We start from the raw sequence: 15,855 nt of genomic DNA, 5'->3' as shown, positions 1-15,855 counted from the left end.
CTGTTGTCGAGAATGAAGGACGCCTCTGGATGTAATCCCGACGACGTACGGAAATTACGAAGACTGTCAACACGCGACGGCGTGCCAGCGTGAGGATTCCGTCGAAATGCAAGAAGCAATATACGTTCATGGCATGGTAGAGAGAGGAGGCCCTCGGAAAGTGAGGACGAAGACGCCAAAAGAATGAAGTCCCAGTTATACCGCGCCAAAAACAATACTGAGCCTATGAATTTCTCGTGTCATAATGCCGAGTTCCAACTCTCAAAATCCTGGAGTTTGCTCGGTGGAGGAGCGTTCGTACAAAAAAGAAAAAGCGAACGGGCCATTCTACTAAAAGATGCTGTTGACAATGTTGCCACCGATAGTAGCACCAGCACCAAAAATGGCAGCATTCCCCAGCTTCTTGCCAAACTTCTTGCCCATCTCAGACCCCTTGCCTCCGCCCTGCTGGCTACCGCTGCCGCTGCCGTCCGCCGCAATCGCCATGGGCGGCACGTTGGCGTTGTACGGGTTCTGGGGAGCGGGCGGGCCATTGTTCACGTATGAGGGCTGGGGCGGGGGGGCGTAGAAGCCACCCGCCTTCTCGTCCGTGTAGCCGTTGGCACCGCCGGCGCTGTAGTCGACTTCGACGTAGTTCTTGGGGAAGATGCCCTCGGCGCCCGTGCGCGTATTCTTGCCCATCCACCAGTCGTTGTTCATGTACTCGTGCACGACGATGCGGTCGTCGCGCTCGAAGCTCAGGTCGCGGTCGTCGGCGGCTGCGTACTTATACAGCGCCTTGGCGTGCGCGATGACGGGCTTGGAAGGGGGAGGGGGAGGCGGTGGGTTGTTGCGCACTGGGAGGGACGGAGGGCCCGTGGTGTTGTAGGCTGGAGGGGCCGGGCTGGGCGTGGGATTGTGTGCGAGGGCCATGTTGGCCATTGAGCTGGTGGGCGGCGAGGTTGGGTTGGAGCTCGGCGCTGGGCTGGCCATGGTGGAGGGCGTGCGCATCGAGGAGCCCACTGTTGAGGCGCCGGCGCGGATGGGCTGCTCGGTGGGGAGGATGCTCATGACATTGTCGAACTGCTCGTCGGTCACAACGCCCTTCTCAAGGAGGTGCTCGAGTTCCTGCAAGTTCTGATTAACTTTACGTGTTTAGTCCTGTTGTGGGGCAGGAGCGTACATTTTTAATGAGACGCAACGACTTGTTGGTCGCGATCATCTCCTGGCGGTCGAGGGTCACCATTGTGTTTCGCGGGAATAGGATGCCTCCAAAAGAATGCCTCCAAAAGTCATCTACAGGATGCGACTGGGAAGTTGGGTAAGGAATGCGATGGAGCGTGGCCGGTCCTTAGCTGGCATCAAACGAATGTGATCTCTTAGGGTTCCGCGAGGTATTGTTTGGCTCGCCGGGTTGAACTCGATCCTAGAAGGGAATACGGGTTGATGCAGGTGAATGTGTGATCGATGTAAGAGACGTCGTTAAAGAAAGGAGCGGATGGCTCTCAGACATTGTTAAGGCCCCGCTTGCCTAGAATAGCCCAGCAGCCGTTAAAGTGTTGTTAAAGTGTTCGCAGGGGCCTAGTCTTGGCACTAATCGAGGGTGGCTATGCTGCCTCCAAACCAGGCGAAAATGTCATCAATTGTTCCACTATCACGAAATGTACAACACAAGCACTGCAGATAAAGCGCCCTTGCTCAAGGACTTTCCTCTAAGCTGATTTGGACAAGCTGGATCCAGGGATTCGCTCCATACTGACAAGTGTAAATATTATTGTTATATCAATACATGGTATTTCCCCATATAAAGCGGACTGCAAGTGATACTTATCCATGTAAAGCCTTTTAGATTAATCCGTCGCACTGCTGACTACTAGCTAGCACTCTTGCTCACTACAGCTGCAATCTCAGTTGTTTACACAACTAACTACCTGGTACACAGCCAACAAAACCAGTCGACGGTCAAATAGAGGGCATTGTTGGACGCGATTTGAAGCTTCTGGGTGGCTGATATTCTGGTAATCTGACACTCTGATGCTTTGTTTTCCAATGCTGTGTTACGATCATTGGTCTATTCAGCTGCGCGAGACTAATGCGCTGGATATTGACAACCCGATCGGAGCTCCATGTATGTGACGTAGTCATGATTGTGTTGACTGGTGGTCGCAGAAGAGACCATGGATCAGTCGATTGGACTGCTGAACAACACGAACTGACACCGAAAAGCGGTTCTTGTCAAGGAGGGGCCCTGTACAATGTGAAGTCCAGTGCTGAAGACCTTTCATCTTGAACCTTCATTTCCTGAAATATACAGTTTTATGATATATGATCGGAAGTAAATATGCTATAGGTTGTTCGCTTCTGTGCATTCCAGGGTTAACCAACCGCGAGCCTTGCTCTGTAGAGAGGGACGGCTTGGCCAGTAGAGTGGTAAAGGTGATTCTCACTACTCGAATCCATCATAAGTTCCAGGATGACCTTATATTGTCTAGGGGATCCCTCATGCTCACACGGAACACAGAGGCCCCATGAGTTTCTACCTCTACTATTCAAAGAAAACATCCATTCTGAATACCCACTAGACCGAATACGTGTTGATGGTTGATAGTTGTCGCTATTGCACGGGAGTGATTGACGGACCTGAGAGTAATCGGAACCAGACCGAGGACAGTCACGATGGGGCAATGGAACTCAAAGATGCCATTGAGTTCGACAGGTTTCCTAGCCATAAGGGTGGTGTTGAATTCCGTAACCCACTCGAATTGGAGTATGCTGTCAAGCCTACGCTGGATTCGATGCGAAGGATGTTGTCAGATTCCAGAGTACACTTGGGTTTGAGAGAGCGTCGTCGGGCTCGTTGGTGTACTCAAGCGCGAGAACGTCGTTGAGTTGTGCGCTGTATTGGAATTAGCAAAGTATGTCGAGTTGAAGTTTGCTGTTGATGCTAAGATCTACGGAGCCTTCAGAACATAGCGTTTAGCACCTGTCCCCCAGCTCAACTTTGACGTGTTATCGTGCTGCATTTGAACTCTGCCCAATGGGACTGAAGACTATTTAATGTTGCGGTGGACTATCTACCAAGAAGGCTAATTACATGTATCACAACTACTGAGGCAGGTGGACAGCGGTGGATTGCCCCATACTTGCGAGGAACAACAAGACACGGAGAGCCAGTAGGGATTAAAGCCGCTGCAGTAAGTTGCTGGCTACCCTTAGAGTTGATAAGATAACCACCGTTTAAACGACTGTAGCACTGGACAAAAAGAAGAGGCCATTCCATACGGCTCCCAATGCGGACGTAAGATTCGGAAGCGGCTGTGGCACTGTTGGGCCTGGGCACCGAAGTGTTGAACGGCGATGATGCGGAGACCAGGGAGCAAACTGCAGGGTTGACATAGACGGTGCGTACCGCAGGCTGAAGCGTATGTGGCCAGATTTCAGGAAGGAATATGTGAGAAATCCAAATTCCGGAGACCAGGGAGCAAACTGCAGGGTTGACATAGACGGTGCGTACCGCAGGCTGAAGCGTATGTGGCCAGATTTCAGGAAGGAATATGTGAGAAATCCAAATTCCGAGGGTGAAAAATCCCAACAGGCGCTATTACTCTCTGTTTTCGAGAGAGCACAAGAATCGAGGTATTATTCTGACTTAGTTGAGGACGTGGTCTATACGGCGTGGAGACGCGGGGGCATCGCCTCGCTGCTACAGCTGGACATCAAGGGGGCATTCGATACGGTCAATTACAGACGGCTGATTTCCATATTAGCCCGGAAAGGCTACCCGGAGTGGGTTCAGGAGTGGGTACGCAGCTTCGTGGAGGATAGGACGGTACGCCTCCGGTTCGATGGCAAGGAGTCAGAGCCAATCCCCCTACGAGCTGGCGTCCCCCAGGGGTCACCGCTATCCCCGATACTGTTTATATTATACATCTCAACGCTGTACGAGGAGCTAGCGGAGCAGCACCCACTACTTTTAGTAGTCGGGTTCGCGGACGACACGAACCTGCTAAGCGTCGGCACCGATCCAGACACGACCTGACGCCGGTTGGAGGGCGCATGGGCTACGTGTCAGCGGTGGGCAGTGAGGCACGGGATGGAGTTCGCCCCTGACAAGAGTGAGCTAATGCACTTTACTAGGCCCCGAGAGCCCTTGCCGCAAAGTATTCGCCTTGAGGACGCCACAGTGTCGCCGGTAATCTCAGCGAGGTTCCTAGGAGTCTGGTTCGACCGCAAACTAACATGGCACGCCCATGTTGAGCGTGTTAAAACAAAAATGGCAACTCAAAAGCTAGCCCTGACAAAGCTAGTCAATATGTCGTGGGGCTGCGATCTTATACGGGCGAGGCTGTTATATACGGTGGTTATCCGTAGCGCGATCGCCTTCGGGGCGACTGCGTGGCATACTATAAGTGAGGAACCGGCAGGGCCAGCTAAGAGCCTGATGGGAATACAGAACGAGTGCCTCCGGGTAGTCTGTGGCGCCCACAAAGCGACGCCGGTTCGCCACCTGGAAGCAGAAGCAGCAATCCCGCCACTAGACCTCTATCTTAGTGCCCGGGCTGCTAAGTTTGAAGAACGGCTACGGCTTAGCGGGAAGAGAAATCTGCTTCGCAGCGCGAGCGCTAAAGCGTCACATATACTCCGGCAGGATAGGCCGGCGAAGAGGAAGCAGGCGTCGCATCTACTCCGACCGGCAGGGTACACTATGGAGAAGGAGGCCCGGGGCTCCGAGTGGATGAGTGAGGAAAAGGAGGTCCCGGCTGCCCTCCTCGGCCACTGGAGGAAGAGATGGCTCACCGGAGCAGAGCATCACGATCGCCAGCGACGCGCTATCGCTGAGGAACCGGAGGGCCCTTCGATGCAGATACCGAAAGGGGGCAAGTATTTCGGCCTGAACCGACTGGAGGCGTCTACGCTGTGCCAGATCAGGACGGAAAAAATAGGACTAGCAGCCTTCTTATTCAAGACAGGGGCTTTTGGCGTGTAATCGCCGCTATGCCGCTGTGGCGACGCCCCTGAGACGGCAGAGCACGTAATCCCCTTTTACGGGCTGTTAGAAGGACCGAGGGAACGATTACGGGCCGCTATCGCACCACGGCCACTATACTCTCGCAGAGACCTCGCAACGGCAACAGGAGAACCAGTAGTTAGTGGGACTATTGTAAGGTGGCTGCTAGGGACGGGTCGGACAGCTTCAAGGCCCAGATAGCATCGATCTTCTCAGGGGGGACTTTGTTGGTAGGTTGAGAACCAACGTAGTATGGTAGTGAACGCAACGCAGTCGCCAATAGGGCGAACCGACGACGCAGCGTATGTATTTAGTCCAGCCATTAGGGCACGGTTTGACATACGGGAGTACTGGCAGAGGTACCAGGGGCTTCGAGCCTACGGCGTATTTAATAATAATAATAATTATTCTGACTTCACGATACCTCTTGCCCTCGTCGTGCAACTCTGACCCAAAAGTCCTGTATAATCCAAATACCCTACATACGTACGTTAGCTGAAATAGAAAGCTAACACCGGAAAAGGAGGAAGGGGGAAGGCTGAGGGGGTGGGGTGCTAGTACTAACCGCATTATCAATCTTAGCCGGCTTTGCTGGATGAACAACTGAAAAGTCGAAGCGTCTTAACAGCTGTGGAAGACTTCAAGGTCAATTATTCACAATCTACTGATAACGGAATATGAAAATAGCAACGAAGATCCTCACCTCGACGAAGATCTTATTAAACTCCATCAACGCAACGGTCTTACCGAGGCACTGATATTTCCCATGATGGAAAACCAGGTCAACAGTGCTATTCATGCGCGCGAGCTGTTCCGCCTCCGCACTTAACCAACGTTCCGGCCTGAAATGCGCCGCGTCTGCACCGAATATGCTCTTGGAGTGATGGATACCAAAGGGCGAAGAACCGATATGGGTACCCGCCGGGATGAACTTGCCATGAATTACGTCGCCTCCCTCCGGGACCGTCTTGAAGAAAGTACCGGTCCCTGGTGGCATGATGCGCATGCCCTCTTTAATGACGGCCTGGAGGTAGGGCAGTTGTCTGGCTTCGGCGTCTTTGATGGGGGACGAAATGGCTCCTTTGGCGATGCCAGCGTCTATTTCCTTCTGGAGTGTCGTGTAGATGGCTGGGTTGGTCAGTAGGTACAACATGACGAAGCGGATGGTGGCTGCGGATGTGTCGCTCCCGGCCACGATTTGCAGCAGTACTTCGCCAGTTGCTTCCTCCTGTGTAAGTCCGTGGCGAATGAAGGAGCCGAGCATGTCGGGTTGCGATGCTGCTTCAGGACTGAAGCGCTGTGCCACCACCTTTTTGGCGACGCTATGAGATATTATGAACATCCTCTCCATTTCCTTCCATGAGACAATGCCACAAAACTCACCCAATGAAGGCCCCGAAACCGAGCTTGTCGCTCTCATTGGACGTCAGGCCTCGAAGGTAACGCGATTGCAGCATGGTCGCCAGCGTCGGGACGTTGGCCAAGACCATCATGATGGGAATGAACGAGCCGGAGATCCGGATGTAATCAAAAACATCACGGTCTTGTTGGAGATAGCCGAAAGCCTGACCAAAGGCAAGATGGCTGATGACGTCCAAGGTAAAGTATTGAACCTTCTGGGCAAGGTCCACGGGACGATATTCCGTGTCGGTTGATAGATACTTGGTCTCGACCAAGTCCACAAGCTTGGAGATCTCGGTTTCAATGGTGCTCTCCATAGACTCATTTTCCTTGCCCGAGTACTCCAATATGATGTGTTAGCACATGCCATTTTTCAACCAATATTATGGGAAGGAACATATGGTACCCCAGCGGCTATTTTCGCGCGTAACTTGGTATGCGCACTCTCGTCACGCATGGACAACAGATTGTCCCTCGTAGGATCGAACCGCATCGCATTATACCCTGTGTTGCCTCAGTCTCTTGTAGTTTGTCCAGCCGCCTCGACCCGACTCACAAGGGCCTCTCATGTAAGCCGAACGAACGGCCATCATCCTGCGCAGCACTTCCGGGTCATCGGTCACGAGCTCGTTTGGCCCGATGCGAGCAAGAGATCCTTATTCAACATCAGCACTTGTACGCGTCAAGTACTAAGACAAAATAGGAAAGCAAGAGGGCCGAGCTAGCCCTACCATATGTATCCGTCACATCTTGAATAGCAGCAGGCTGTCGACCCAGGAGCGCTTCCTTGACCATCCATAACTTGGAAAACGCCGCCCAGAACGGTCCCGGTACATGCGAGAGGCGCTGCCACTGGCGTAGTGTGTGCAACAGGTATATCGCCAGCAAGAATGCGGCCAGAGTGGATTTGGGATGCTGCGCGAGCAAAACAGGGATGACCATGGCGGATGCGTACGGTATACCTCGTTGCTGTGGATGAAGGGCGTACAGAACAGTCAAACAACAGTGCCCTCGTCTCCCAGCACTTCGGTTAAGACAAAGTGGGACAGAGGAGTTGTAAGCAAATATGGAATATTACCCGTCGGTTAATCCTGGTCACACCAGGTCTCCCTGTTCTCATTGGCTGTGACGAGCTGGGCTGTCCACTGTATCTGCGCCTAGTGCTGCTCGAGTGGCTTACCTTTGCTTTGTGGCAACTACCTAGAGGAAGGCCGACTTGATTGCCCTCCGTGACCGGGTGACGCGTCAAGCCAACATAGCATGGTTGTTGAAGACAGTAATGAGAATGGTTCGGGGAGCCCTCGTCCTGATAACGAGGTAGTGTCTATGTGGCATGATGTGGTTTAGAGAAAGCGTTGAGACTTTGGTGGCTGATGTAGGATATTCCAGTCGCATGATGAGTGAACGCAGGACGACGACAATGGAACTGTGTATAGCGTTTTGGTATGAAGATATGTGGATTTTCTACTTGTGAGGGCGTCCGAATTGACCATTTTCGTCATCGACGCAATCGTTCCAGATTCTGGAAAGCTCACCAAGTAAACTATATTTATAGAGTATAGTCTTCCCATGGATGAAGTATTCTTACCCCAGCCGGGGTTCGCTATGGGAATAGTCTATCTAATAACAACTCGTGCTACTAGCATAAGATGGTTCGCTCAGGTGAGCCCAAACTCACCACTGATTCGGACATTGAAGAGCCGACACAACGCAGAATTCCAATACCGCCTCGTTTGGCTCACGCTGGGCCAGAATCTTAGTCTCGCATCCGTGAGCACCCTACGCCGGTCACTCGGCATCGGCTGCGGGACGGGTTGGACTTTCGACTTCGGTACCTATATGCCCCCTCAATCGTGCGAAACTCTGGTCTACATCCTGGAAACTCACAACGAGTAGCGGAAGCCCAACCCGAAACCAAAGTCTTGGCGATGATCTGGCGCCCCTCCAACCGTTAGGGTGAGCCTACTCAGCCAACTGCCAGACCATGCAGTGTGGTGAGCTTCTCCGTATACTAAATTGTATTGCATAGCTTTCCTCGACCCTGTCATTTGAGGTCGATGACCTAGGACAACCATGGACGTTTACGCGCAAGTTCGATTAGACCTACAGCCAAATCTATGGATAGGCGCCTGGAAAGACGGGCTCAACTTATCCGGCAGAGCTTCGAGTAGGTCTCTCTCTCTTATTCCTCCTAACCCCCCGCGCAAACCACACTGCGCCGACGTACTCAAACACCATCGTAGCAGCAATCTAGAATCGCACGGCTACCTGTATATCCACGACATCGACTTCGTCTTCCGATGCGACGACGGCACCCTCCACCCCTCATCTACCCTGGTCCGCCAGCCCAACCGCCTGCACGAAGCGGCCACCAAAGCCAAATTCGCGCGTCCCCGAGATGCCACGAGAAGCCATCTTCTCTGAAGTCGTGGCCACGCCCATCCGGTGGCCTCAGGACAAGCAGCTCAAGGAGCTCGGGTGGTGGGCCAGTGAAAACTGAGTTTGGGAGTGTGAGTCGATGAGTCTGGCTCCTTTTACCAGGGCTTTGGTCTGGGAGGCGAAGGAGGCGCGTGGGTTCATGGGGCAGGTAAATAAGGGGTTGAGGGCTATGAGGTTTCATGCTTATTGCAATTTCTGGGTAGTGCATGGGCAGAGGCCGGCGAGGTTGGCGGCACCGTCTATTAGCTATGCCTAGTTTATATACGACAGAGCAAGTGTACTATAAAAACTAGCCTGAAGATATAGCACGCAACATTGTTATTATGCCGAGCACAACATGTATATTGAGCGCTGATATATTACCCTTTTTGTTTTTATCAGGTGTGTACTGAGCAATGCTCTTGCTTCTCCCTACAGTCCAAAATCCGCATCGCAAATTTCACTTCTCGACGTATACTACATTCATCCCAACTGCTTTCCTACAACCTATCCCCCCTGGTCTTAACATCCATCATAAGCGGCCCCTTATGCCACAAAAACCAAACCTTCTGCCTTTCAACCCACTCCTCCCATCTCTCCGCCTCCTCTTTGCCCATGTCCCGCGGCTTGCCCAAATCGAAATGCCACAGTAGGCTCGCCATGATGAGCCGCATCTCGGCATTCGCCAGGTTCATACCAATACAATTCCGCGGGCCCGCACTGAAGGGCTGAAAGACACCATCGGGGTTATCGTGCGCGAATTCGCCACATCTCTTGTTTTCCCTCCCTTTTCCTCCTGTCTGCTCTTCGTTGTGATCATCACCGACAGCCAACCACCTCTCCGGCACGAATTCCCGTGGTCTTGCAAAGTTCACCGACGATGTGAAGGCGACGTAGAGCCGGAGGCTGATTTTGGTTCCCTCGGGCAGAAATACGCCATCTACTATGTCCCCTTCAGCTGGGACAAGACGCGCCCCGTATAGAGGGGTAGGATGGTATAGCCGCAGACCCTCCTGTAGCACGGCATCAAGATAGGGCGCGCTGGAAGGGGTGAGAGAGTCAATGGTGATGTCCGTACTGTCCGGAAACTTGGTGCGGACCTCAGCCGTTACGTGCCTCAGTATGTCCGGCTTGCGGAGCAAATAAAATATAGTGCCGCTCAGTACGGTGGCCGTGGTTTCGCTTCCCCCTAGGACGAGTTGGTATGCGTTTTCGTTAAGTTCTTCTAGCCGTATGCCCTTCTCGTCGCCCACGGGTTGCTGCTTTTGGCCTCCCGCTGTTGCGCTATCGACGACGAGACCGCGCTTAAGGACATAATCCAGGAAGTCCCCTCTCTCCTTGCCGAGATTCACACGCCGCTGTACGCGCTCAGCTATCCATTTTTTATGATCCTCCCCGGCCTTCATGGCGCTCTTCGGTATGAGTAACCACAGGGCGTCCAAGACGCCCCAGCTCTTGAGGATCAGGATCACCGTGGCTGGCTTCAGTATGTTGGCCGCAAATCCCGTCCACTCATGCTCCATCGCCGTATCCAGGGATCCAAACGGCTCCCCAAAGGTAAGATCACCAATGATATCCGCTGTGACCCAGCTGAGCCAGTCAACCACGTTGACGGGGCCTGATTTGGCCTGTTCAGCGATGCCGGACACCATCAGGCCGACGTAGTGCCGCGCTCCTGGCTACGCAGCCCCTGGGCGGAAAAAGCGTGTGCGAGGAGTCGGCGGTACCGTCTATGGTCATCGCGCGGGGCGTCGAGGATCCCCAGTACTTGGCCAGGACAAATAAGCCTTTCCGCTTTGAAGAATTCCTCGTGACCGGGACGGAAACCGTAGACGTCCTTCCAAGGGGCGCTGGTGATGTACGAGAGTTCGTACGGGCGGATACGCACTATGGGCCCGTATTTGTCGTGAAGCTCCCGCAGTTTGTGGTGGGCTACTCCTTTTATGGAGATGATGTCTAGGGGTAGGCTACTGATTCTGTACAGGAGGGGGCCCGGAAATGCTTTGAGGGGGGAGATGAAGAGGTTGTATATGATGTTGTATACAATTCTCCCGACAACCTGGTAGATTTGTCAGTGAACGGTACCATGTGTGTGATTCAACATATCTTGCCAGCAACGCGCCGAACTTGAGCACAAACAGGATGGCACCTGCCATGCTGATGGTAGAAGTAAGAATCCACTGCGTTTATATTCGGCCGAGTGATCGGTTTGACGGGATCTCGTATGAAGAAAATGGAGGACTTGTAGTTTGGCAAATGCGGGGCAAGGCTATTTATTTCATTCAGTCCGCCGAGACATCGCCGCTGTACTACTACCATCGTTACTCAAGTACTCGGCCATAGAGACCGAGCTAGTTCCGCGAAGGAATGATGAACCCTCCGGTCGCTATCGCCTAGACGTGCTAACCATGGATGTTTATGTGTTCCCTGCGTATCAAACAGTTAGTTTCATTGATTGTAGCTCCGAATTAGGGTATCAATGGGAGCCCCGAGATCTTGGGGCCGCCTCCGGCACATGTAAATCCTGTCATTTCCACTTCGACGGAGCGGACACACCATTTTCGGACGACGATCGCGCCAAGGATACCAACAACTGTACCTTACAAGATTTACAAGACACGGTACTTTCTATAGATGACAGGCCTGGTTACTTCGTCCCGGATTGCTTCGACGCAGGGCAAATAGTGGCCAGATTGAGACAAGAAAGCTTCAGACGGCAGTGAACTTGCAAAAGAATGATGAAGCTCTAGGTCAGTATCAACTACTCTCCCACAAAAGCCGGCCACAACCAAGCCCGACCAGGATTTGCATGTCTCTTGCATAATCATGATAGTCCTAGCCTGGTAGCTGAAGCAACCCCAGCAGTCACGGCATATATATCTTATATATATATATATATATATCTATAGATATCTCGGTAGGCATCACTCCAGCAAATCCCCATCTGAAGCTCTTCTTCCAGGCGTGAGTGAGGTCGGAAGACACTAGGGATTGTGGAGACAAGTGGATAGTATAGTAGTTATGTCGTTCTATTGATTTTACGTGAAAGTCAAGTCGAACTTCAGAGGCGTATCATAGTTCCGTTAGTATTCCACAATGTTTTCGCTGAAATAACGTCGGTATTATTCCAATCCCAAACGCCAGTCCATGTACTCCTCTCCAACGCCATATGTCGGGCATGATCAGGCAGCTAACCTCATTTCCATCTCAGGAACCTGTTTCAGTAACTCCTCGCATGCGCTTAGGAAAAGCCAACTGAAAACTCAATGTTATTCACCTGTGGGTGGAAACACGGCATGCCCCGGGTTCGGCTCTTCTCAGGCACGGCACTTGAGGGCCCGATACATGTCGTACCCGCCACTTCTATTCCGCCCATGGCTTCGTCGCAGGTTGTTGCTGCCTTCCTCTCTGACCCAGGCGGGTCGGTTGGCTAGGGATGTGCTCCCAGTCCTCCCAGTCCTCCCAGTCATCCCAATCGTCCCCTGATCCATCGTCATCATCTGGACCAGGTGGGTTGGACGAGCCTGGTTGGCCATGGTTTGCTCAGCCTCTAGGCGGGAGTGGCTTGCCAGCTTTCCTCGAGCCCTTATCGGACACCTAATGCAGAACTGCCTAGTGTGGTGTTCGAGCTAGACCTTCCGCCAGGGCCTGGCTTGCCTTTCGAGCCGGAGCTTTTGCCCGTATTAAACTGGTTTCCCGTTCGCAGAGTCCTTGCCCACAGCTGGCTGATCGCCGATCGCAGAGACTCCAACCGCACCAGACACGGCAAAGACTAGCGAGGTCTGGACTCTCTAGTCCTCCTCACTGACGTCACTCTCCGACTGATTTCCGTTGTTGTTAGCCTCCTCTAGCTCGGCTTCCAGCTCTGCCTCGAGGTCATCAACATCCAGCTCGGGCTCCTGCTCTTCTTGCTCCTCGTCCTCCTCGGACTCGGGCTCGAGCTGCATGGGCTGGGCGCTCTGCTGGGCCATTTGATGATTGATGGGACTAGGCAACTTAAAGTGCTCCATGTCATCGTCATCATCGTCAGGCTCGCCATCGGCGTCCTCGTCTTCATCAGGGTGCTGCACGAACTCGGAGAACCGGCGCGGAGGGAATGCGGGCGAGAAGTCACGGTTTCCGGTCTCGCCACCAGGGAATTCCATGACCAAGACGTCGTCATCATCTTCACTATCCTCATCCACGTCCGAGGGCGGAGACGGCTTCTTAGGCTGAGGAAGCTTCTTAGGCTGTTCGGTGGGCATGGTGAGCATGCCCTTCTCTTCCTCTTGTTGTTTCTTCGGCTTATTCTCCTTCGCCTTGCCTGGCTTGCTTGACGTGGGCTCGGCGGTGCTGTTTGCCAGGTACGGGTGCTCCTGACGTAAGCTCTCGGCATCCTTGTTGGACGGCGTGCGAATGAGATTCATATTGAACGTGGAGTCCACTTTGTGCAGAACGAAGGCCTCCCGCGAGGGGTCGAATATGAGCACGTATTGACCGTCTTCACTTGCGCGAATGCCTTGGTATTTGTGGAGGCCACCATCGTTGTACGAGAGATCATAGGTGGAGCTTGACTTGGATGTTGGTTTGAGTTTCGCCAAGGAAGGCGTCGGGTCGGGCTTGTGGTTGTCTACAAATTGTTGGTCAGAGAGAGCTTCGCAGGGTCCAGCTGGGTATCTCCTCACATCTGACGCCTGTGTAGACTTCCTTGGACTTCTTGCCCAGCAATGCATCGCTGAGGATGACGGGGTATTTGCCGTATTTGGTGGGATCAATCATCCCGGCGAGCGACATGATGAGTGTTTTAATGCTGATCTGGATTGGCTGAGAGATTGCCGGTTGCCGGAGTAGAGAGGATATCCAAGACACCCCGAAGCCCAAAAAGCATGTAGTTCAAGGTCTGAGAACCGACAGGGTGGGTTGGACGTAAGAAAGACAAAGGAAAGAGAGAGAGTGAGGTGCAATCGAAAGTGAACCGGAGCCAGGACACCGAGCCACAAAGCACGGAGGAAGGTTGGAGTTGGAGTGTGTCAAGGCTTGCAGGGATCTGGCCGTCCGATGTGCATGTGCATGTGCCCAGGCTTGCTGGGCAAGACAGAGCCAGGTGCCCATGGCTCAATAGGGATTGGCGCTGCACGGTTCCCTCCCACTCTTGCGGGACGGATGTCGCTGTAAAAACCCCGCTGCGGATCCCATCAATCAGCACAGTAAGCGGGCGAATCGCTATTTTTGGCTGCAGCTTCTACTCGCAGAGTGGTCTAGGATGCATGGGGATATCGAGGCTGACAAGAGGCAATAATTCATCATTTTTAGGCCTCATTGGAAATTGTCTTCTTTGAACTCCCAACAGAACAACCCATGCATATGGTGTCTCGTTCCTTAGAAGTGACGATGTTGAAGTTCACCCCTAGCTGGGAGCTGGCTTTATGATGAGTTGCTAGAGAGATTGGCAATTCCAAAGCCTTGTCATTTCTGCCAGGTCTCAGTTCCCTCGAACATACCTTCTAGCTGAAGAAGGCACGGTAGGATCATGTCGCCAGCACATCTGATGGGGGCAAGTGGGCATCCATCAGTTCCTGCCATATGAGTAGTGCAACTTGACTGGTGGGGTCAAAGAAGCCACGGGGCGCAATTCCAAGTCCATTCCTGCTTGTATTTTTCAACTTGGGACTTCTTCGGGGAGGTGCATCCATGTTTTCGATTTCTTGAGATTCCCCAGGTGGCTACTTAAGTGAAGTAGACGTCTCGTAGAAATCGCTGCTGGTTGATCACAGCCAGCGGCTCCCTCACAGACCGAATCTTAGATGAACTAGCAAATGCCCTGGTGGTTACTGGTTGTGCCTGTGTAATTGTCATGAAATCTTCCATCATACCAAGATGCTTACTATTGAGTAGTTTAACAGCCGAGGGATGACAGAGCTGCGGTCATCCTTTGGGGAGCGTCCACCCAACCTCTTCACACTATCTTACCTCAGTTTTGCTTGGTCTCTTGTCCTCACGATCATGAAATCAAGAACTCCCAATGCTCTTTATCTTCTTTGGGCTTTCTAGAGCAGTACAGCTCCGGTAGCAAAGGCGTAGCCACATGCCTCGTAGCGTTGAATTGAATTTCATCCCTATCGCCCGCCAGCGTCGTGGTGTTTTCGAACCTGCCTCGCTTGTGAGTTCTCCTGGGTACTTCTCCTGCTGTACTGTATTCGTCAAACTGAGGTTGTGCTCTCCACAGTTGATTCTCTCGTTCAGTCTGGTTGACGATGCCAGTAACCCTGCCACCTGTGGAGCTTCCCTTCTTTCGATTTGGGCATGTCAAATTTTGATTCTACCCGATTCGCCAGTTTTTCGATAACAACAGACACGGCGTTGTCAAGATCCGCAAAATGAGATGGACTATGCCTGTTCTTGTCCCCACAGGCAACAAGCCTCGCATCCCAGCCTTCATGGGTATGTTCAAAGCAGTGCAGGCGAGGCGGAGCTCAATAACAGCACCAAAAAGGCTGGGACATCCCGCTCTTCTCAGTGTATCCGTGAAGTCCAGAAATCCCAGAGGTGGTCCATGTGTTGTACTATGTACCTTATACTCACACAAGCAGCATTATGGCGGTTTATTCCACTTCTATAAACTAGGTCGTGTCTCGTTATTCTAGACCGATCAATTTTTGTCTAGTGATTATTTCATAGATCTATCAGGTGCTAGCCTGTTTTCGCCGGCATAAGGGTGTAATTCATCAAATGGCACCGTATATGTGTGGAAACCTGGCTTGGTTCTCTATCGTCGTTGCCAAAGTTGTACATACGGTTTGTTCGACATAGTTGATGGATCATACAGCTAGACACATATCTCGGTGCCAGACCTGCACACCAACATGGTCATATGTCCAAGATTATCATGGAACCTTAGCTGGGAATTATCAGGCGATGACTCCCTCGATGCTGGTCGATCGCTGCCTACACTCACACATAGGTAGTAATCCCATTTCGTTTTCTTCGCGTCTTACGACGTGTGGTATCATACCCGCTTTTTCCAACCTGGCACTAATCATGGTGCCATATGAATGGGCATTCCTTCACAC

The 15,855-nt window shown here is 52.5% G+C and overlaps 6 protein-coding genes across 6 annotated transcripts; 2 read left to right on the top strand and 4 right to left on the bottom strand.

The window, feature by feature from the left end:
• Window positions 1-330: 330 nt before the first annotated feature.
• Window positions 331-1,225, bottom strand: BCR38DRAFT_482931 (SH3 domain-containing protein; the record flags this gene model as incomplete). Its single annotated transcript, XM_040863556.1, has 2 exons — window positions 331-1,107; window positions 1,163-1,225. The coding sequence occupies 2 exons, from the start codon at window positions 1,223-1,225 to the stop codon at window positions 331-333; spliced, it is 840 nt and encodes a 279-aa protein (XP_040717932.1).
• A 422-nt stretch (window positions 1,226-1,647) lies between these two features.
• On the top strand, window positions 1,648-2,293 carry BCR38DRAFT_426673 (uncharacterized protein). The gene has a single exon (XM_040859788.1). It carries the CDS (start codon window positions 2,072-2,074, stop codon window positions 2,267-2,269), a length of 198 nt encoding a protein of 65 aa, XP_040717931.1. The 5' UTR covers window positions 1,648-2,071; the 3' UTR covers window positions 2,270-2,293.
• Window positions 2,294-5,300: 3,007 nt separating this feature from the next.
• On the bottom strand, window positions 5,301-7,423 carry BCR38DRAFT_426668 (cytochrome P450). Its single transcript, XM_040859787.1, has 7 exons — window positions 7,120-7,423; window positions 6,945-7,043; window positions 6,795-6,892; window positions 6,371-6,729; window positions 5,691-6,309; window positions 5,553-5,615; window positions 5,301-5,465 (listed from the first exon to the last, which is right to left on the bottom strand). The coding sequence occupies exons 1-7, from the start codon at window positions 7,328-7,330 to the stop codon at window positions 5,403-5,405; spliced, it is 1,512 nt and encodes a 503-aa protein (XP_040717930.1). The 5' UTR covers window positions 7,331-7,423; the 3' UTR covers window positions 5,301-5,402.
• Window positions 7,424-8,301: 878 nt separating this feature from the next.
• BCR38DRAFT_154664 (uncharacterized protein) lies at window positions 8,302-9,158 on the top strand. The gene is made up of 2 exons (XM_040853743.1): window positions 8,302-8,344; window positions 8,418-9,158. Exon 2 carries the CDS (start codon window positions 8,462-8,464, stop codon window positions 8,810-8,812), a length of 351 nt encoding a protein of 116 aa, XP_040717929.1. The 5' UTR covers window positions 8,302-8,344; window positions 8,418-8,461; the 3' UTR covers window positions 8,813-9,158.
• Window positions 9,159-9,306: 148 nt separating this feature from the next.
• Window positions 9,307-10,962, bottom strand: BCR38DRAFT_456123 (cytochrome P450; the record flags this gene model as incomplete). Its single annotated transcript, XM_040861875.1, has 3 exons — window positions 9,307-10,424; window positions 10,490-10,865; window positions 10,909-10,962. 3 exons carry the CDS (start codon window positions 10,960-10,962, stop codon window positions 9,307-9,309), a joined length of 1,548 nt encoding a protein of 515 aa, XP_040717928.1.
• Window positions 10,963-13,152: 2,190 nt separating this feature from the next.
• On the bottom strand, window positions 13,153-13,579 carry BCR38DRAFT_338286 (RNA polymerase II transcription elongation factor-domain-containing protein; the record flags this gene model as incomplete). The annotated part of the gene is made up of 2 exons (XM_040855607.1): window positions 13,153-13,415; window positions 13,471-13,579. Coding segments are annotated over 2 exons (372 nt in total), but the record flags the coding sequence as incomplete, so codon positions are not given.
• Between the last annotated feature and the right edge of the window lie 2,276 nt (window positions 13,580-15,855).

The sequence above is a fragment of the Pseudomassariella vexata genome (genome assembly GCF_002105095.1).
Source record: "Pseudomassariella vexata strain CBS 129021 chromosome Unknown BCR38scaffold_4, whole genome shotgun sequence".
NCBI classification, from domain to species: domain Eukaryota; kingdom Fungi; phylum Ascomycota; class Sordariomycetes; order Amphisphaeriales; family Pseudomassariaceae; genus Pseudomassariella; species Pseudomassariella vexata.
Note: the sequence above shows the minus strand (reverse complement) of the source record. Positions and strands in the feature narration are given on the sequence as shown.

What these genes read in the sequence shown, in the direction of transcription:
- BCR38DRAFT_426668 (XM_040859787.1), bottom strand. Translation starts at nt 7,330, where the DNA reads ATGGTCATCCCTGTTTTGCTCGCGCAGCATCCCAAATCCACTCTGGCC. An exon ending in AGATGTGACGGATACATATG is followed by an intron (nt 7,044 to 7,119) that starts GTAGGGCTAGCT and finishes ATGTTGAATAAG; the next exon opens with GATCTCTTGCTCGCATCGGG. An exon ending in GGCTTACATGAGAGGCCCTT is followed by an intron (nt 6,893 to 6,944) that starts GTGAGTCGGGTC and finishes GAGGCAACACAG; the next exon opens with GGTATAATGCGATGCGGTTC.
- BCR38DRAFT_426673 (XM_040859788.1), top strand. Translation starts at nt 2,072, where the DNA reads ATGCGCTGGATATTGACAACCCGATCGGAGCTCCATGTATGTGACGTA.
- BCR38DRAFT_154664 (XM_040853743.1), top strand. Translation starts at nt 8,462, where the DNA reads ATGGACGTTTACGCGCAAGTTCGATTAGACCTACAGCCAAATCTATGG.